Source organism: Lineus longissimus, chromosome 10, assembly GCF_910592395.1.
Source record: "Lineus longissimus chromosome 10, tnLinLong1.2, whole genome shotgun sequence".
NCBI lineage: Eukaryota > Metazoa > Nemertea > Pilidiophora > Heteronemertea > Lineidae > Lineus > Lineus longissimus.
In genome coordinates this window covers 9547207-9569033 of record NC_088317.1, presented here as the reverse complement: position 1 = coordinate 9569033, position 21827 = coordinate 9547207, and the positions used below count along the sequence as shown (strand labels likewise).

The window sequence follows — 21827 nt, the reverse complement described above, 5'->3', positions numbered from 1 at the left end:
GTTACAATGTTACTTACCTAGAGAAGTCCATGTTCTTTGACGAATTGAAAAATGAAATGGCACATGATTCAGCCTATGAAGAGGCCAAGTCCCTATGGGATCATTTCAAGACCTGGAATCACAGTGAGTTCATTGACTTTTACCTTAAAACGGATGTGTTACTTTTAGCTGATTTATTGGAGAAGTTCAGGGATGTCAATTTAAATTACTTTCAGATTGATCCCTGTCACTGTTACTCAGCTCAAGGACTTACCTGGCAAGCTGGTTTAAAACACACTGGAGTAAACCGGGAACTTCTAGCAGATGGCAACATTTTACTCACTTTTGAAAAGGCGATAAGAGGTGGAATTTCGGCGTGATTGGAACAAGACACATCAAGGCCGATGCTGACCACAAACTCCTGTACATTGACGCTAATAACCTGTACGGCTGGGCCATGATGGAACCTCAACCCTATGGTAGTTTTGAAAAGATTGAACTCTATTCATCACTAAAGAGCAGATTATGGCGATCTCCATGACAGTAAAGTAGGCTATTTCCTAGAAGTAGATTTGGCCTATCCACTATTCATTGATGATGATGAATTAAGTCCTTACCAGAAAGAGTTACTAGGTGATGAGAAAAGAACCAATGTAGAGAAACTAATCCTCACACAGAAGGATAAGAACAACTACATAGTACATTAAAGGATGCTTCAATTTTACCTCAAGCACGGAATGGTACTTGAGAGGGTTCATTCTGTGATCAGCTTTAAACAGTCGAAATGGTTGGCACCCTATATTGACTTTAACACTAAAAGGATGATGAATTCTAAGACTGATTTTGAGAAAGATTACTTTAACCCTATAACACCTAGAGCCACTGCCAGCGCAAGTGCTTACTCCCCTAGGCTCCGACGTAACACAGCGCCTCAGGACCAGCTCAAAACGCGGAATACGTGTGGTTTCCGAGTTCACTACTCTGCGACGTCAGCGCCATTTACGACCACGCTCAACACAGCGTCAGATCCACTCTTCGCGTCGTCGCGCAGGCACAGTTAACGATAGCGGCATGACGGCGTCACGTCACTCTCCACTCGCAGTGCTTATTCTATTACGCATTCACGGACCGCGCCACTGGAGAGTTCCCCACGAGGCAACGTCACGGGAAAGATACAATGTAATACAATGCATTGCGGGTTCCTGTGCTTTTAGATATGACCCGACTTGATACATTTTTGAGTGGTGCACAATGCAAATGTACAGGGCGGGTCCCAGGCGTGGTGGAAGTGTCTTGGTGTTGAAGGCGCGCATGATGATGATGGCCCTGCTTAAGATAGCTGCTTATGTCTTATAAAGTTTGGGAAAATCTTTATTAGTGTAATAAAAAAGTGTATTAAGAGTATATCAGAAATAAATTAGCCGAATTTCCCAATGTTGATGTTTTATAACGGCATCCTTACCGGAGAGTATATTTCAACAGATGGGGGGATGGGTGGTCGATATGCCTAACAAAACTGCTCTGATAGAGGGAAACGCTTAACTCATGTATATATAAGAGTACCTATGTGTATCTTTAGGTGTGTGGACTGGTTCTGAAGAGAGATGACAAACAAACATTGACTGCCATTCGGGTTTAGGCTCCATCACACCCCCACCCCTTTGCTAGACCCCGATAGTGATTTGGCGGGAATTTTGAATTGTTCACAAAAATGGAGAACTTAGACAGCCATATTAAGGGGGCTCTCTCCAACTTTCGGAGGGGTTTCCATGCCGAATTGCTGACAGCCGAGGAAAGGGAGATTTTCAGGGCATTCTGCCACGAACTTGATGGTGTTGCAGGGTGCCTGGCTCAAAAGTACAGCCCTGACGTGTATGGCCAGGCGGAGGCGAGGAAGCACCAACTGGTGCAGGTAATGAACTGACAGTTGTATTTCTAATTTCCAATTTATACAGAGACGTCAAAAGCATAGTAGGTCTACGTCAATTAGGTTATTTGTGTCATTCCCGAGCCTAGAAAGGGAAATATTGTTCCCAAGCCGACAATTCCCGAAGCCTTCCGAATGGTAATTTGCAAGAGGTGGCGAACACTGACGTCAGCTTCTACATTGTGTTTATGAAAGAGCAAAGTCTAATCAATCAAAAATTGAAAAAAACATGTTGTCATAAGCCACTTACGCATTGTTTTCTAATCAGCTATATAAACAGTTACTAACTTTGATTAGCCGTGTCCTGGCATGGTACCAAATTGCAATAATGACATCACCACCTATACCGCCTGAAATTTGATTGATTGACATAATTGACGTGGCGGGAAGCGGGAAGCGGGAAGCAGCCCGCCAGAGTGCACAAAAATTCGTTTGATATAACTGCGGGTTTAGTACTCACAGGGGGCCTAACGTCCAGGGGGTCGGTATCTGCCCATTCCGCCTTAACCTTATTCGCCTTATCCAATTTTGCCTTCTCCCATTTAGCCTTCTCCTAACTTGCCTTTTCTCAATTCGCCTTCTACGATTTCGCCATCGTCTTATCTCGCCTTTGTTCCAATTGGCCTTCTTCCTAACTCGCCTTCCTCTCATCTTACCTCATCCTAGTTTGCCTTTTCTTATTTCGCCTTTGTCCTATTCTGCCTTGGTTCCATCCTGCCTTATCTCATCTTGCCTTTTCTTGATTGACCTTTATGTCAATTCGCCTTCTTCCCATTTTGCCTTCTCCCGTTTCGCCATATCTCACCTCGCCTTTTATCAATCCAAAAGTTGGTTTTGGAGATACATGTAAGCTTACATGTAGATGGTTCAGAAGTTATGAAGATTTGAAAATATTGGTAATTAAGCAACAGCCTTGGGTAGGGTACCAAAACATAATTCGTGGAAACACTCTTATATGAAAGATTGGCCCCACAAACATGGGTAAAACATGGGTAAAAGAGACAAAAGTCTTTTGTAATATGGTATGTAATGTAATATGACTACAATGGCTGAGAAGTTATCTACACTTGTAATTTTGGCAATGTCCACCGGGTTTTGGTTGTGGGTACCCCCGAATGGACCCTAGAAGCCCTTCAACACTGTTGAAGACACTTTCATATGAAAGATTGACTCAACAAACATGGGTAAAGACACCAAGTTTGTTGCAAAGTAGGAAGAAGGCGAAATGGGAAGAAGGCGAAATAATACAAAGGCGGGGCGGGTAAAGGCGAGATAGGATGAAGGCGAATTAGGACAAAGGTAAATTAGGACAAGGTGAAATAGGAGAAGGCAGATTAAGACAATGGCAAACTGAGACGAAGGCAAGAATGGATAAGGCAACTTGTGATAAGGTAAGATAAAACAGAGGCAAAATAGCATAAGGCGAAAAATGAAAAGGCGAAAAAAGACAAAGGCGAGATAGAATAAGGCGGATTGGGAAGAGGCAAAATTTGAAAAGGCGAAATAGGAGAAGGCGAAATGTATATTTTTTAAAGGCAAAATGGGAAAAGGCGAAAAAAGACAAGGCGAAATGGGCATGAACCAGGGGGTCGAGGTGCGAACGAAATAACTGAGACTGTACCCTAGACCTTTAGATGGCGCAGGCCCTCTGCGCGGCCTACTTGGATTAGAAAGAAATGTTACTATAGAAAGTTATTGCCCAAATTGTTAACCCCCTCCCTCTGTGAAGAAATTGGCAGCCTAAGATTTTTCTTTCCATATTTTCCATATGTTTTTGTCTTTCCAGAGTTATCCTATGGTTGTGGATGAGATCAGGCTCATTCACAAGCAAATCCTCCGCATGATGAGTTCCAATGGTCAACGGAAGAGTCTGTGAATTGCTCGGTAGGTTCATGAACTTCATGAGTTCTTTATTCTCAACGGAAGTAGAGAAAAACGGTTTTTTTGTGGGGGGGGGGGGGGGCAGGCAACAGAAAAAATGGTGTCTTTTGTCTGCCCCGAACCAATATGGTAGCTGTTTCCCTGGACACCACCACTTTGAATGATAGCTGTTTGTATTGCAATTCTTGTTTCATTACAGAGATGTACCAAGTTGCGTCTTCGACCAGATCCGGGCCTGATGACGACAAACTCATTCCGGACCACAGTTAGAGAGACAAGAACCACCTCGACACTTACCATCACCAGCGCAGAGAAGGTGGTGATCCTTTTTAACTTCTGGGGCAGGGAAGAGGGTTTAGAAAGGAATAGCCTGCTGAGGAAGACGGACCGACAGGTAAATTGCATCCCAGGCTCCTCCTGACTAAAATTTATCCCGATGTGTGAATAAAGGTGACAAGGGTTGGAATGCACGAATAACTCCCTACATTCCCATGATGGCCAATTGGTGAAGTAAAGATCCTGCCAGCAGGCTTTAATTGATAGAGTATGAACTTAAATGTAATGTGAGACACTCTAATGTCATGATGTAAGTGCATTTGACTTTAATCTCATGATACTGATTGATTGTTCCTTTTCATTTCAGGGAAATAAGATGAGCATCCTCCTGAATGAGAGCCACCCCTTCACCCTGAAGTACCATAGTAACACCAAGAGACTCTTCCTCACATCTGGATATGAGGTGTTGAATAAATATGGTATTGCCCAGTAAAAACGTTTTTGTTGCTATTTCCTTTCTTTGAATGAATGGATCTCCAGCAAATGTCTTGTTCCTCCAATTTCCTGGATGCTACCAGAAAAGCAAGGATTGACTTAATTAACAAACTGGGTATCAGGACATCCTCCCCCTCCCCCCTCCCGGACATTAGTTGACCCCCTGGGACATCTCCCCCCTTGAAGGACTTCAGATAAACCAATATCAGTCAGTTTTCATCAGGGGAGCAAATGTCCGAGAATCAACAAACTGCGGAAGAATCAGATTCAAGATAAGAATCTGCTACTGTATCTGGAGTAGGCGGGGAAATGCATCTCCCCCTAGTTCATTCCCCCCCCACCCTGAAGGATCTATATCAGACACAGTGATATCCTTTGGGGTGTCAGGGGGCAAACATCCAGTGGGCAGATGTTCAGGGGGCAAATGTCCTAGAAATGCAAATTAAAGGAGGCATTTCCAAAGTTCCAGCAATGCTGACATAGATGCAGGGTGATCATATGGATTGTGCTGATGTCATCTGGAAAGAAATGTCCCTTGAACATGGCAGTCTTGACATCTGTGAAGTTGAAACCTCTCCTGGTGTTCATTGCCACTTCTCACTAGTGTCAGGCATGTACATGTACAAGAAAGACTATTCAAAACAACACCAAATTTTACGGTCAACACTGATTATAATTGAAAAAGTATAAATTCAATCACTCAATAACCAGATAAATCATTTATCATTGACATTCATTAATAATTTGTATGAATGACATTAAGAAGTCGTGCACAACAAAATTTTTTGAATCAACCAATTTACAACTGAACTCCTTTCTTTTTGATAATCTATGTAAATCTGGCAACTATGAATCCTTGTACAACAATACAACAAATATCATTTTCCTGCATTATACACCAGTGGCTATTGACCAAGGCAGTGCCATTAAAACCTGATGCAGGGCTATCAACGCACATTCTATAGAAATTGGGCCATTACAGCATATTCCAATCCACCTTTAACTGCTCACAGCTTTTTGCCATTACATGTAGTTACACTAATGTAAAACAGTCAGAGTTACAATGCATCGTGACATGACAACAGCCAACACTATGTAAACGTTGTTCCCAATCAAGTGCATGAATCTTTAGGAGGTACAATTGTACCATGTTTTAAGTCAAGAGCTTCATTATTTGCAAAATGTGCCAATATCGGCCAATTTACACTATTTGACTTCTGCGACCTTGAAAAATAGGTCAAATCAAAAACCCGTATGATATGTTATGTGGCTTTATTAGATGTACCTATGATAAAAATTTGGCACTGATCCATGCATAAAGGAGATATAGCACTTTTTGTGTTTACGGTTAACAGGAATGCAAAGGCCTTTCTACCAGACAACATCACGCTGTGCCTTCCTCATTTCTGGTGAGATTCGTCTTTTCTCACAGGTTTCTTCAATCAGCTTCATTGTGGGATGATTGCAGAATAGACATGCACCCTCAGTGGCTAAACCACACTTACACATGTCAGCTTTCATATTTGGATTGATGTGATATCTATCTCTGGACCTACTCTTCACCAAATATTTCACAACAACATCCATATCATGCTCTTTGAGCCAATACAGATCAAAATATTCATGCCGGAATATCATACCCCACTTGTTCTGGGGGGTACTGAATCTCGCATACTCCTTCAATTGTTTGTTCTTGGCCTCCCGTCCTTGCATACTATTGATACCTAGACCAACTCCTAAGCGGTAATAAAGAACCTCCGCATGAAATGGAACAACATATCAAAGATGCCAAGTTGTCAAGTTTGCTCCAGTCATCAAAAGAACGTGACATGCATGGTACTGTCGACAAACAGTCTGCAATAGTTGCAGTTCAAACTGACTGAATTTGATCTTTGAAGCAAAACCAATAGCTTCGCGCACAACCGTGCAGGCAAAGTGAAATACCAGGAGTCTGAATTGTCTATCAGGAGTCCCATTTTGTCCCACAGCCTTGATCAAGTAGGGGTAACCCTGGCAAAATTTGAAGGAGTCTTCTCCTGTAAACCTTACACCAAGAAGCCTTGTGCCACAGGAACCTTTTGACAGAGCGGCACAATTCTCTGTAAACCACCTTCTGACCTGTATGAAAATACGACCAGCGTGAACTTCATCCCGAAGACAAACCAGGTATCTGCCAAAGGGAGATTCTATGAAAGCATTATTCTTAAAATCAATGCCACCCCTGATGACCTTATCATCAGTTAGTATTAGGGCTTCAGTCAAAATAGCCTGGTGAAGCTGAGCACAGATGTTATTTTTCAGATGAAGAGAATCGATATAACAGTGCTCCGAGTAAATGCCAAGTGTAGGTACGTGTTCTTGCCTAGAATGCAAGGATGCAATGTATTTAGCCACTACATCACGCCTGCTGGCCTCCTGTTTTTTCAAGGCCACTTTTTTTACCACGGCTAGTCGATCAAGATACGACCAAGGTTTCCAGGTGGATTCACTGTCACCTAAACTTCCGTCAAGCTTTGACAGGTCATCTTTTCGCACATTGCCATAACTGGATGGATAGGTAGCTGCATTGCTGAGCTCGCCACAAGCAGTGGCTATCCACTTGCGGTCACCCAGAACAAGTTAAGAGTAAACCTGACCACAGTGGATCCAATCATGAACTCATTCTTCTCAATGGACTCCATGTTTGAAGCTATTTCGGCAACATAGTTGAGAATAGAGGCATGGTCCTCAGGCACATCAGCCCCGAACAACAAAAACTGGTACATGCAGCTATTAACCTTCTCAGGCAAATTCAGAAAAGACAATAGAACAGACGTGTGCGTTTTCAACTTCGAGGCAGGAGCACCATCTGCCTCAACAGATATCGAAAAATGGCCTCTTTCCTTCTTCAGCCAATTCAAAGATTGCCCATTGACCTGTAACTTCTCATCTATCTCTAAATAGACTGATGCTATCTTCAGGAGGGTGTCTTCGAGATTCCGGTAGCAGCCGGAAACACCTGCAACTTCATGAACCTGAAGCTCTTTACAAATACTTTTCAACTGATGAACAATCTCCTGATATGTCATCAGCTCATCACCACTACATTCGAAACTGAGATCTGCCTGCCGCAATGAAGTGTATTTTCGACTGGATATTGAACCATTACGATACATGTATTTGACACACCGGACCACATTTGCTTCCGTTACCCGTTCCTTATGCTTTGTTACTCTGCCTTCCTTGGGTCTCGATAAATTTGAATAGTACTTTTGAATGGCTCCCTTCCCTGCTTTTTTAACCAACGTCAGCCACAATCCATCCTGCACACTTTTGGAATCAGCTCCATGAATTGGTTCCAATGCCTTGCATGTTTCGTCAACTCGTTTAGTCATGGTTGTGTTGCTCAGGTAGCATCTCGCAGAGTCGTTTGGCAGAACACGGGTCGGGTTCGTCAGACACCGTAGTTTCGATTTCATCTCTACCTGAACATATTGGTCTAGTTTAACAGGGGGTACAAATTCAGCTCTCAGTCTTTCCTTCCATTCGATCTGAAAGTGATACCAAACAAAATGAGCACATACAGATAAATGCATCTTTCAAGAACTGAGTGCCAAAGAACTGAAGGCCTAATGTATTCGATGCTGATTACCGGTTGTTTCCATTTTTCCGCAACAACCCATTGGGTGTCCCAAGGGATGAAAAATGTTGCTAAGAGGGCAATATAAACGTTTGTTCAGGATACCAGTTCTTGATTGAGGCTCAAAACTGGTAATGGTTGCCTGTACGTATCAGAAAGATTGTATATGCCTACACTGCTCCTCAAGGCTGGCTTTGCAACAAAATTATATGTGACAAGGTAACAAATTTCAGTGTAACATAATATTTCTCAGACTGAGATACCCGTACAGTGCTGCTGTCTTTTGTTGTAGAATTACTGTTAAGATAACATACCTCAGCAGTCAAATCACGAATACACTCTTCCTTTTCCCTGATGTCATCATCCAGCTTCTCAACCTGGCTTTGCACCACTTTCATGGCACTGGCATGGGTCATGTCAAGTTTTGCCTCTTTCTGTGCACGAATATACATTCCGATATCCCAGCCAGTTCCGGTAGCTTTTTTCTGGAACCGAAATTGATGAAAGGTCAGCATACGGTAATAAATTGTGTTCAGCCGGTGGATGAACTGAACAATGTAATGAAATGGACAACTTTAGACAGCCAAGGTTGCTGTGTCATATGACTTTGACATCTGTGAACACATGTGAACCAAAAATGCAGTGCGCACTTTATCCCTTTAAAATTGAATATATTACAGGTACAATCAAATCAAGCTGAAATGATGACAGGAGAATATTCAGCGTACTGGTACTCTTGCTATAAGAGGCTAAATAAAAGAAAGAATGGTCAGACTGTGATTTTAAGAAGTGACTTCAGAGGGCATTGAAAGCAGTTTTTGCGACATCAGCTACACAGGTCTGGTATAATTAGCCTTGGACAGGAGAAGAATATTTCTTGGGGGAAACAGTACATGTACATCATTTCTATAATACCTTTGCTGGTTTCCTGCTCTTCAGTTTATCATACTCCACAGTGTAGAAGCCAAAAACAGTGTCACAGTCAACCCGAATCTGACTTGCTGGATATCTGTTGTACTTCACACAATTATCTCTGACGCGGAGCATGTCTGTATGAAAGTTCTCAATGTCTTTATACTGACCACTCTGAAATGGAAGTGATAGGATTTAGTGATCTGCAAGTGAGAAGTTGTGAGTTTCCAATATGATGCAGCCCACCCAGCTTACTGTTCGAGGCCAACAGAGAATGCCAGAGGACACAACATCATTAGATCATGGAGTAACCAGATTGAAGCTGTGACGTCATTCAGCAGCAGAACATCGTGAGAGGCAGATGCCAGTCAACCACAGCCACCCTTATGAGGCCTAGAGGAATCAACCACACCAATTGGGACCAGTGAGCAATGATTTGACTAGCATTTTTGACCAGTCTACAATTTGGTGTCTCTGAGGGGGTCTTAGCATTCACTTCTTCATGGGTTGAATTTCCCAAACATTGTTTGAGCTACACCCGGTATTATCCAAATGCTACCCACCTTTATTTTCCCTTGGATGGTTGAAAAATCCATTGGGTGCTGAATCAAATCGAAGTAACCTTGTGCATCATCTTTATTCACTGAAACAGGATGATAGCAATAAAGAAATAATGGACATTATAAGCTACACTACAGGAGGTGCCAGGGCATCTCACAAAATTGCAAAGCTAGATGGTGGTGGAAGTGCAACATTAACTTGTCGTCTTCAGTGTGTGTATTAGAAGTGAGCTCTGATCATCTCATTCCTTCAAAGCAGTGTGCAGTATCTATCACAGTGTCAGAAAATACCAGTTGTCTTTTGTGGCCATCTGATTAGAGACTGTCAGGTGTTTATCCACAATACATACATGATGTTTCTGGGTAGGCAATCACATAATATCTTCGAACACCTGTAGGCAACTGAGTCAAAAACCTAAGATTGAATAAGATTCATAATATCATGCCCGATTTCTCCGGCCTGATTTGTGATATTTACCTGGTAATATAAACCAAACTGATGGGTCAATGTTAATTCTATTCATTCTTCCTCCTCTGTAGTGGGCAACCCTCTGGAGCAATCCCAAACACTCGGACTCCATCATGGAGGCTGTTGCCACTGAAATAAACACCAGATATTCTTAATAAGGCATGCACAAATATTGACACAGCATAAACTCTTTTCAATTGCAGACCTCTACTAAAATTAAAACCAATTTAGAAAAGTGTTTCTTGAACTGAAAGTGGGTGTTTTAGAAAACAAAATCAAAATGCCATCAAAAATATCTATGTCATGGATGTCTGATTAATAGAAATAGTAATTCTGAAACAGGACCATTTGATCCCAACTTTAAAGAGAACAAGTATATGCTGCCTATTGTTTCATTTCTTTATACTTACTCAGACTGAAAGCTGTTGAAATCTATAACAGGGAAAAACCAACTGTGGACAGCAGTTCCAAAGGGAGAATGACTCCCATTTGGATTGGTAAGTACTCTGAAATGAAATGAAAATCATTATCCAGTTGTGGTAACGGTACAAGCGTAAATGCCTTTAAAATTCTTGACACAATGGACTTAACTACCGGAGAAATCATACTCCCTGTTAAACTAGACCAATATTTTCAGGAGAGAAAAGGCATCATCAAATAGTTATCTTACTCTGGGATCCCCCTTAATTTTGCCCGTGAATACCCTGGGTAAAAAAATCTTTCTAAATCATGCCGATTGTGCCTTCGATTTCTTTGGAAAATGACCCACTCTTCGGCAATCCTGCCTCCTCATTCCTGCACCCAGAGTGGCTATCCAGCCTAAATTTGCCCCTACCCCCAATCTTAACCCCCTACCACCTCCCTAACCCTCCGATATAGACTGCCATAACCCTAGGCTCTAGCCGCAACAGTACAGTAGCCATTGAGATGTACAGCAAATGTACAGGCCCAGTGCACTCAGGCCTCTGTGCATTTCAAGGTCATGATAATTTCTGTTGTCTATTAAAATAACATGTGCCCACACTAGTGATTTGGCCCTTGGTAGTCCATATATATGATGCAGCCTATGAGGAACACAGACACAGGGTAGGAAGAGCTGCAATTTTGTACAGACATACATTTTTAGCTCAGCTGACAAAGTCAGCGGAGCTAGTCAAATAGCTATTCGATTGGTGTCCGTCCTTCCTTCCATCCATCCTGCCATCCTTCCATCTAGCCATCTGTAGACAAAGTTGGGCATTTTGTAATCATACAACCGTGGCACTTCAAATCTAGTCTTGCTTATAAACACCGCAGAAAATGTTGGTTACGGAAAAAATTTTGGGCGATTCGACTCAAATTCAGCTCCCCAGGGGGCAAAATGCGTAAATGAAAAAACAATTTTTTGACGCTCTATTCCAGGAGATAAAAGCTTGAAATAAAGTTGAAAAGGTCTTCATGATACAGAAGTTTTCATATAAAATAGATTAGTGTCAATTTATATCACCAGTTGGCGGTAGTGAGCAAAACTGTTGTTTGACCCCAGATGACCCCGCTTTAAATTTCCCGCCGCGAACTAACCTCGAACCAGGGAATACCGGACTGCTGGTATTGCCGGTGCATCCACTGTATGAACGGCTCGTCTTGGGTAAATTGACGAGGCGGCTCGACCCTCCACTGCGCGGTCGAGGTTACCTGGAGTACTATCATCAAGAAAATGGCGGTGACCTTTTTATTTCTACCGGAGCGATGATTTTGTAAGTGACAAATTTTCTTTTTTAAGCCTTTACGGAAACGTATTTTGGTACGAAACTTCACACGTTTATAGAAAAGATCAATGAGAATGTGTTCAAATGCCCTCATAATGATGAGTTCAACGGAATTTGGTCAAAACAACCTTCGAATGGAGTCAACTTTCTTTGCGAAATTGAAGCGACGACCTCATTATTTATCGTAATTGATGCAGATCTGAGTCCAGCTGATGGGTGATGTTCTGATTTGTGTTCAAACTATTGGAAACTTCGGAAATTAGTTCTATTATTAGTTCTACTATTCTGCAGGAGTATATTATAGCCATTGATGTTGACAGCTGAAAGCACGAAAACTTTGTTCAGGTTTCTCGTCCAATCACGTGACCTCTCCAACACTCGATAATGCACTCTTTTCGTCCACGTTCTAGGCCAATCTTCTTCATGAACATGAAATCTAATAAGCGCAGGACTTAAATCAGATGTTTCTCCCGCCTTGAAAACATTCCTGGGTAAAATCCATTGAGTTTAGCCGAGTTAATCTACTTTTTCCGTGCTTAAAATCTGTGCCGCTGAATTCTATAAATAGAAACTATTAACATCGCGGCAGTGTGGTTCCCATTGTGCGCCCTCCCACTTCACACCATGTCAGGAAGTTTTACGGAGAGGGAGGGCGTGCGGTAAGAAGAATGGTTAAAATGACGTCACGTTTTCCTGGCAATGCCTCTGCAAAATTAAAAGCAGATTTCACCACTAACCAGTCAAATCGGAATACGACGGCGCAATATGTTCTCGCTTTCCTCCTGCTAAAAAACCTTGTTCCCGCACTCGTATTTTAATTTATGCCAAGGAATATGATTTGATCTGTTTTCACTTGTTTTCAATTAAATGGTATTCATATAATGAGATCAATAGTAGTGTCCGTGTCAGATCCCATCGTTCAACTAAGTAGTCTTCTCTCCCCAGGTGCCTCACACGGACCTTCAGGTCCCCATACTCAAGACCAACTCTTACGATATCGCCCTCAAAACAACCCTGGAGTCATGAAGTAACAGGTGCTCCTGTGAAATCTCAGTTCTAGTTTATTTATCAAACTTTATCGAGTGTTATCGAATCGAATGGATGTGTCAATCTTCGGGCGGATTGATATGTGGTTAGGTTGTGCGTCCAAGGCGATTAGGTCATTCAGTTAGTTTGAGAAAGATCATGATCATGAAGATGCTTGTTGTGTTGTCAATTCTCCTTACCACTCACAGAAGCCAAGCCATTGCTGTTAAGTTATGCAGGGGCTTAATCAATTACCTGCACTCCCTGTGGGGTGAATAACATTACCTTTTGTGTGCAGTTCAAATGTAAACAAAAATGTATTTTTGGTACTTTTGGTTGCTGGACTTGGGTTTTCCCGCAGTTAGGAGCTGGGGTCAAATTGGTGGTCTCTTGTGCTGTTTTAGTCAGAGGTAGCCCTTGATTTTGAAGGGATCTTCAAATTAAGGTGACCATGGTCTTTTTATGTGCTCAGCTCACCACAGCTTTCAATACTTGAGATGTATCTGAAGAGGCGCGCGGAACCTGACATGGCCTAACCAAGGAGCTGCTCACGGTGCTGAACTTCTAGCTTGCCTGTCGACTAAGTGCCTTTTTGGCCGAGACATTGCTACATGTAGGAGGAGCACGCATTTTAAATTTATAGTAGTGATAGTACAATTGGTTCGAGCCATTTGGAAGCCGACATGTGAAGGCCTATCTGGGTTCTCCTTCTTCTCCGTATAAAAAGGGGCATATTGCTGACTAAGGAACAAGGCATATTGACATTGCCTCATCATCTCTATGGGACCAATTGATATACTTTTATATGCACGCATACATCATGCCATTTCAGGGTCCGAGTCTGTGGACAATTGGTTTGATTAATTTCTTTATTCGATATTGCTCCTTTATTGCATTAGATTTTCATCGCAATTCAATCTATTCAAGATATAGCCAATTTGAACCTGTCTGCGCCAAGGATAGATTGGTTCAAGATCGACTCACTAGGGATATGCAGTTGAGCACAATGTCATGAAAAATGACCCTTTGCATTGTAAATTCCAATCACCTGCAGGACAGGTCAATTTCTCTCAATAAAATTAATTTTGTTGACTCCTGTAATCTCTACCCTATTAAAAAAAAAAGACAGTGGTGTTAGTCCCAAACTGGTTTTTTTTTTTTTTTACCTCTGTTAAATCAGGATACCTCTCAATTACAGACAGCATTTTGTATCCTTGTGCTGTACAACCCAGCCTGGACATACCACACTTGTCCATGGAGAAGTCTCATCCTCTGACACTTCTTTTCTGTAAAGCTACCGATACAACATACTGAACTAGGGATATATTCCGTTGCCTCCTGTAATATTTACATACCATGGCTGATTAGTTCAATCATATTTCATCCAGCTGGCAGCTCTGCATTGGAAATTTTAGTGGTATAGCGTGTTCTCTTGACCTTCAAACAGTAGTATAAAGCCGATATTTACTACTTTATACTCTCAGTCCTATGTTATTAGGTCATCCAGCTGAGCGCCAGGCCCTTGGGCCTCTTGTTGTAAATAGCCAAGGTCAACTGGAGCCCAAGGGCCTAAATCCGCCATTATGGGCGTTGGGCCCATGCGCCATGACCCACCAAAGCTGAAATTATAAGTATCAAATTTTCTTCCTATTTCTATTTTGAAGATCTCAATGCACTGCTCAACGAAATTCTGCACAGTGTAAATTGAATACACCAAACACAACACCTTTTTTTTACATTTCGGATTGATGTTAGAATAATCTAACTAGCTGTTCATAAACTTTGACATTTATCACTTCCTTTGAGCCAAAAAGGTTCTCTTACCATGCCTAAAATTTGATGAAATTCGGGTTAAAATTCAGAGAAAATCGTTTTTCATTTCTCTATCCGCCATTCTGATCTTGTTGAGGTCGAAGGCCGCTGGGTGGCAGCAGCTCCCGGTTAGGGTCAGGCAGGAAAATACTAAAATCAATGGATTTTTAACCGGCTTCAAAAATTGACCTCCGTCCAGTGGCGCTCCACGCGGGGCGTGACAGAACTGATGCTAAGCGGTTGCTTGATCTCAACGGTTTCGAGGCGCTGTGTAATTTCACCTGGAAATCACAGTTTTTGCGCTGGGTCAAGTTTTTCACAAAATGACATAGGTGAACTTCCAAATAATATATAACAAGTCCCATTTATTTGAAAGAAGATGAAATTTCCTGTTAGATAGGGTACATCCAAATCGGAATCAAACAAATGATCCATTTCAGCAATTCAAATGTCCAAACTGCATTTACTGGCTTGAAGAGAAACAAAAACTTCATCGTCAAATATCTAAAAAACTCAGCAACTGCCATTGTTCATCGGGCATTTGAAAGCTTAAGTTTCATAGATTAATAATAGGAGGCGCTCTGAAGGAGATTGTTAACTAAGCACGCACAATTTTAATATGGGTGTATGGCGTCATCGGGCGCCTCCAGGTGTTATAGGGTTAAATTAATGAACAATGCTTTCTATGGAAAAACTTGTGAGAAAGTAAGGAACAGGATGGAAACTGAATTGGTTACAGACGGTGAGAGAGCCAGGAGTATCATTCCTAATCCCAGGTTTTCATCAATTTGCATATTTGAAGAACATGATGCTGCTATTAGCATAAGGAAAACACCCATGAAATTCAACAAACCAATTTACATAAGTGCTATAGTCTTGGAACTGGCCAAATTAGTGAAGTATGAATTCTACTACGAGGTGCTTCACCCATATTTTGGTGAGAAGAACCTGGAACTACTGTATCTAGACACAGATTTCTTTGTACTGAAAATTAATACTGATGATTTAACTGAATACCTCAAAGGGTTAAAGGACCACTTTGACTTTAGTATTTACCCAAAAAAATCATCCTCTCTACGACACTAAAAAGAAGAAGGTGCCAGGTTATTTTAAGGATGGGCTAGGAGGAGAAGAGATGATAGAATTCATTACCTTGAGAAGTAAGATGTATGTTTACAGGACAAAATATTCAGAGGCAAAGAAGCTGAAAGGAATCACTAAGAATGTTGTAAAGAGAGATATCACAATTAATGACTACATTGAGTGTCTTGAAAAAAGTAGGTCATTTAACCACAAAATGTGTCACTTTAGGTCAGAGAATCACCAGATGTTTTTGGAAGAGGTTGAAAGGAAAAGTCTGTTCTTTGGATGAAAAACGCTTCATCTTAGAAGATGGAATCTCCACGATGCCATTTGGTATGTATTATGAGAAATACATAGATTACACTGATCCAATCTTTGCTTCATGTTTTATTGGTTAATAAATGGTTAGAAACATGAGAATTTTAGTTGAGAGGAATATCGCCTCCGGGAAGTCACATATTTCAAGCACTACAAAAATATGTGTGATAAGCCCAATTTCATAGTTTACCTGAGTAAGGATCCAACAGTTTGTTATGAAAGAATGAAAAAAAGAAACTGTTCAGAAGAAAATTCAGTTAGTTTAGATTACCTAAAAATGGTTCACAAGCTTCTTGAAAATCTATTCATTGAAAACCAACAGGATTTACCCTGTTGGTTATCGTTTTGAATGGGAGTGAGAAAATGGAAGATGTTAGTAAGAAATTTATGAATCTGTGCTTGACATTTTCAGATTTGACAAAGTTAGGTTTGACAATCCAGGAACTGGCATTTCAGGTCGTTATTTAACTGTTAATTAAATAGAAAATGAACCATGATTATGACTTCATAATTAATGAACCAGAATGTAATGAAGCCACTTTTGAGTATTTCTTCAATCAGATCAATTAAACATAAAATCTATTACTTTGAAATTGATATACCTTTACAATTATTCATGGTGGACAGGTGATTTGAAACAACATTACAGTTTAAGTGCAATTTGTGAGGCATGGCAAGGCGCCATTGATCATGCTAGAATAAAACATGTTGAACTAAACTGTGACAATCATAATTACCTTATCATTGAACTTACAGAGTGCAAACAATTTTCACTGCAAGATATCTTGGATACAAAAGATAAAAAAACCACTATGGAACCAGCCCCATACGGCTTCAAGATGAACCGTTTCATAGATGAGATAACAAAACACATACTCACAGCGGTGAATAAGTGGTTTGATTTTAAACCGACAACATTCACTAAGAAAGGAAAATACTGCTCTACAAAACCACTTCCAATTTACAGAGCACAACTTACTTTAAGATCAAATTTGGTTGACCAAAGTAAGACACTCTACAACAATAAACCTTCTGACATCTTTTGCATTGTACCAGTGGAAGATGGCGACCAGATAAAGAACCGGAGATACGAGCTTAATTAAGACCGCCCTCACACAAGAGTGGGCAGTCTTACTTGTTTTTACTGTTTTTCTCTCCTGTATCCAATCTGTGACATAATACGTGATTTCTGCACGATAACTCAAGAACGAATACACGGATCACTCTGAAACGTTCAGGGATTGTTAGCTCAGCTGACAAAGTCAGCGGAGCTAGTAGAATAGCTGTTCAAATGGTGTCCGTCCTTCAATCCATCCATCCATCAAGGGACCCATCTGTGGACAAAATTGGACATTTCTGACCGGGAAGGCCCAGCCACTTCGTTGACGGTGGTAAATTAGGAGTTGCCCAAGGTGAACTCAAAAAACGAAAAATCAGCGCGATCCGACCTATATTAAGAGAATGAGGTCATTTCGCGTTTAGATTTCTTTCCCTTTTTACCTCGGTCCACAGAGCAAATATTGATTTCAAATATGGCTGAATATTTTTAAATATTTTTTCATTTTTTACTTTTAGTGGAATTAATATAGTTTTCACCGCCAGTTGGCGCTGCAGGCACATTGACTGAATTTTGGCGATTTCAAATTTGGCGGTGGCTCAACTTTTTTGCAAGCAGTGCTGCTGATTGGCCGATCGATAGAAGAGATGCCACCATTTAAAAATGGCGGTAGTCGCTGCTTCAATGAAGGTGAGTGAACTTTCTCATGTTCAATCGGTTTGATACTCTTTTAATCAACATGACCATGTATCTGAAATTTGTGAAGGTACTGCAAAGAGTCTATATAATTCAGATATATCAATAGTTTTTTATAATATTGCGGAAATTTTGTGCACAAATTAGCGAAAGTTGGTGCTCGTCTCATGTCATTTTAGAGCGAGAAATTTGTTTCCGTCGATCTCTACCACTGAAAAATCGCTTGCATAGCTTCGAATTTTTGTGAAAATAAGTATCTGAACTTGGTTTCAAATAGTCTAGAGAGTTACCTTTGTGGTGATACATATAGTATGTGATAAATTTTTGTGGAATTTGTGAAATTCGGCTTTCAAACGTGCCGATGATGCAAGCGATCTCACGTGAATTGTGCAAGTCCTGATTTGTCGACCGGGTGTCAAGAATCACTCGCCTTAATTCAGTTCAAAGATCGAAAATAATATCTGAACTTAGTTTCAAATAGCCTACGCAATTATCATTTCGGTGATATATAATGCATGCATGTAATAATTGATTAATCTGCCTAAAACGCGCAATTAAAACGGCGAAAGATCTTGATAAACACTCTGGTGGCGGTCGCACTAAATAACGACCGGTAGGGCCCGAAGTCTGGCGGAGAAAAAAAGGTAGCGCCCGGAGGTTGAAACGGGATTTTTATGCACTTTTAACTGTATATTTATGTTGTTTAGATGTATTTCTAACAGTTCTGTAACTTTGATGACCAAGCTTGCACCCAAAGTTGGTAAAATTGATGCTTGTTTATGGACTGCGCGAGCAACCGGAGAATTCGTCGTCGGCCATTTTGGCTACGGTCCCTGAGTTGTTGTGGTTGGCAATATTGCAACAAATCTCGCCATTTACGTTTGTTTTCTCCCTGTCTGGTCATTGGCCGTGAAAAAAATTATTTTGAAAGTCACATTATGACATCGTAGTATGAATTCCACTGCAGTTTTGTTAGGCAGCAATGCTCATGTTTTTGGTTTGCAATCCTGTACTGTCTGTACACTGCGCTGTGCATGGTTGTACTGTTGGCTGTAAAAAAAGACAAAAACGATAGCCTAAGAGGATAACTCAACAGGCCCTCATGATTCAATTGATGGACACCTTATTTGATAGTACCTCATCATTAAGTCCACTAGATCCTGTTCTGTCACATGTCGTAGACGATAGACAATTTTCAAAATGTAGTACACCACTCGCTCATCTTTAAGCCCAGCTCTCGGCTCACATCATGTGGGCACGGTTGGCTGTTGAGTGTTATGGTTCAGTCTGTGAGACTAATTTAAAGAGGTTACACTTTTATTTTGAATTGGAAAACAGCCCACAGGACTGACTTTTCACTGAGTAATAAGTGTGCCCTTCAAAGGTTAAGTCTCTTTCTGGATTTGCTTCCATAGATGCCTTGTTCAGGATATCATCTGACCGATGCCTGGTCAAGCACAGACTGTATCCGGTGGTGTACATTTCCCCGTCTATGTCACCCTTTTTTATTCAGTCAGTGTTAATTTCTCTTCTCTTTTTTTACAGATTTACTGTTGTTGGTTATTGCAAGAGGAGTCGTTGGCACATTTCAAGTCCAGGAAAGCATTTGCTGTTCCCACATTCAGAGTAAGGTGTGCTTACTCGTTTTACTGCTTTCCATTCCCGGAGAGCGTTATCAAATATCTGCCGCAAGGCAACAAATATCTGCCGCAAGGCGCTTCAAATATCTGCTGAAAGGCATCAAATATCTGTCACACCAATAAAGTTCATTTTGTTAACCAACTCTTTATCTTCTTTTCTTCACATACAAAAAAGACCGTCCCAAACATTTGGCTGCATCTACTTCATCAATGTCCAGACAACAGTCGGTTCATTTGACCATTGTAAAGCACCAGGCCCCACCTCACAAAATACACTGTAATAATTATGTACCTTGTGTCCATGTGCATGTTATTGTTCCACCTACGCTGCATGAAGACAAGGACTCCACTCTTTGACGTCACCACACAACTCCTTGACGTCATCACACACCCCACTACTGCAACGGCAATAGAAATGACTTTACGTCATATAGCAGGGTGACGTCAACTCAGTACTTCAGCATGCACTGATATAGCAAGAAGGTCTTCACACCAGCACTTCTGCGTGCTAGACGTTATAGCTTCACGTTGCCTCATAATAACGGTACCGACACACACTTGGCCCTTGCCTTCACCTATCCATTTCAGCTGAGCGCCAGGCCCTTGGGCCTCTTGTTGATATATGCTGTGACCAGAAGTGATTTGATTGTGGGCCCAATCCAATAAAAATCTGAGTTTTGGGGAATTTTTAATGCTTTTACGGTCGTGCGTCAATAAATCCATTGCTCTTCCATATTCGAGCGAGCCCTGCCAAGATCATGGAGGTGAACTACTGAGCAGTGGGAGGCAAACCTATTGCGGGACTATAGCTTGATTGCTCTTCTATTATTCGAGCAGCGCACCGCCGGCTGCTGATCATATCCTGGCCTTGGCAGTGGGAAGCACACGATTGAACTAATGGCTTCGGAATGTCAACATGATGCATGCAAGGGCGGAATATTGCCGATATCTTATGTATTAGATCATTTTGTGTCAACATTTCGGATACTTTATAGTGGGTATTCAGGGATGACGAGAACGAAACCGCGGGAAGCCAATCCATCCGCCATGAGGCTACGAAGGCGGTATGTGTGAATTTTCATTCCCTGAAACGGTAAGTCATGCACTATTCTTCGGAGATTCTTGTCTAAATGATGGGTTACTGACGTTCAGCGAAGTTGGGAAGGTAGCCTTTACCGAAAGTAGAGTTGTACTCTGAAATTCTTACTCTGTCACCTACTTTTTACTTTGGATCACGAAATGTTTCTTTGAAGTGAAGACCGTAAAGGTTGTACCATACTGTTCCTTCGTTTTCCATCTTTCTGGCGTCTACAGGTTTTATACCTTGATGAGTGAAATGTATTATTGAGTGATATGTATTATTGTAACCACTGACCAAGTCATCTAAAACATCAATCCTGAATTTGTCATGAGCGCTTCGCTCAATCCAGGCCTGTTAGCGTAGTTGCTAGGCTGGCAGGGTGTCTAGAATTGTTTTCACCTCTTTGTACTTGATTTTGTTACTAGTTTTACTAGTAACACTATCTTCCTTTACTTGTTTCGACATTTTACTCAATGAACTGTAAGCCACAGGACTTTCAGGGTTGTAGTACACATCTCTTAGATACTGCTCGTTCTCCCGAGCTTTGCTCCTGGGACGAAGTCCTGAATGTTCTTTTACATTCATTTAAATGGGTGATCAAAGATCAGGAAAAAGTCCATAGAGTTTGACTTGATCATTAAAGAATCTGCTTGTTTACGAGCCACATGACATGCTAATCTCTGGTGTCCCCAATTGTGACACATTTTGCCCTTGACCTCTTAGAAAAGGGTTATTGTAACAAGTTCCAGAACATAGTCATTTTCTGTCCAACAGATTTCAATAATAAGACATGAAAGAAAATGGATTTACAAAGACAAGCACGTCGACACCAAAGTATCCAAAGCGGCGTACCATCATATGCATGCTCGATGCCTTTAAGGAATGGGAATAACTTGCTCGGCTCGAGACATCCACATGATGTACGCCCCAAAGCAGCTGCCTCTTGGGTGGGTGGGCGGGTTAAAAACAAAAGAGAGACCACCACTCTGACCCCAACTAGCCAGTTTATGCATTAATTAACATGTAATCCGAAACAACGCCGCCCCCGACTTATGCCCTTCCACCTCGTCCATTTCCAAAACCAACTGAGGGAATCGGGCAATCCCATGTCCTCTGACGTCACACCGCTTAGGATACCAAAGTATCCAAAGCGGCGTACCATCATATGCATGCTCGATGCCTTTAAGGAATGGGAATAACTTGCTCTCTCTCACCTCATCCCGTGACCTCTCCTATCATCAGGTAGGA

At 41.4% G+C, this 21827-nt stretch overlaps 2 protein-coding genes across 2 annotated transcripts in view; one reads left to right on the top strand and one right to left on the bottom strand.

The window, feature by feature from the left end:
* Positions 1–21827, top strand: part of LOC135494968 (diacylglycerol kinase delta-like) — a 782762-nt gene that overhangs the window by 88927 nt on the left and 672008 nt on the right. Inside the window, exon 2 of the mRNA XM_064783336.1 lies at positions 17681–17852. Within this exon, the coding sequence (XP_064639406.1) occupies positions 17826–17852 (27 nt within the window). The 5' untranslated portion in view covers positions 17681–17825. The remainder of the gene's footprint in view (positions 1–17680; positions 17853–21827) is intronic.
* Positions 7150–10230, bottom strand: LOC135494284 (uncharacterized). The gene is made up of 5 exons (XM_064782197.1): positions 10128–10230; positions 9653–9732; positions 9093–9263; positions 8492–8662; positions 7150–8088 (listed from the first exon to the last, which is right to left on the bottom strand). The coding sequence occupies exons 1-5, from the start codon at positions 10228–10230 to the stop codon at positions 7150–7152; spliced, it is 1464 nt and encodes a 487-aa protein (XP_064638267.1).

Coding starts and splice junctions, on each gene's coding strand:
- LOC135494284 (XM_064782197.1), bottom strand. CDS start 10,230: ATGGAGTCCGAGTGTTTGGGATTGCTCCAGAGGGTTGCCCACTACAGA. Junction 9,733..10,127: donor AGTTTGGTTTATATTACCAG/GTAAATATCACA, acceptor ATCCTGTTTCAG/TGAATAAAGATGATGCACAA. Junction 9,264..9,652: donor CCATCCAAGGGAAAATAAAG/GTGGGTAGCATT, acceptor CTTCCATTTCAG/AGTGGTCAGTATAAAGACAT.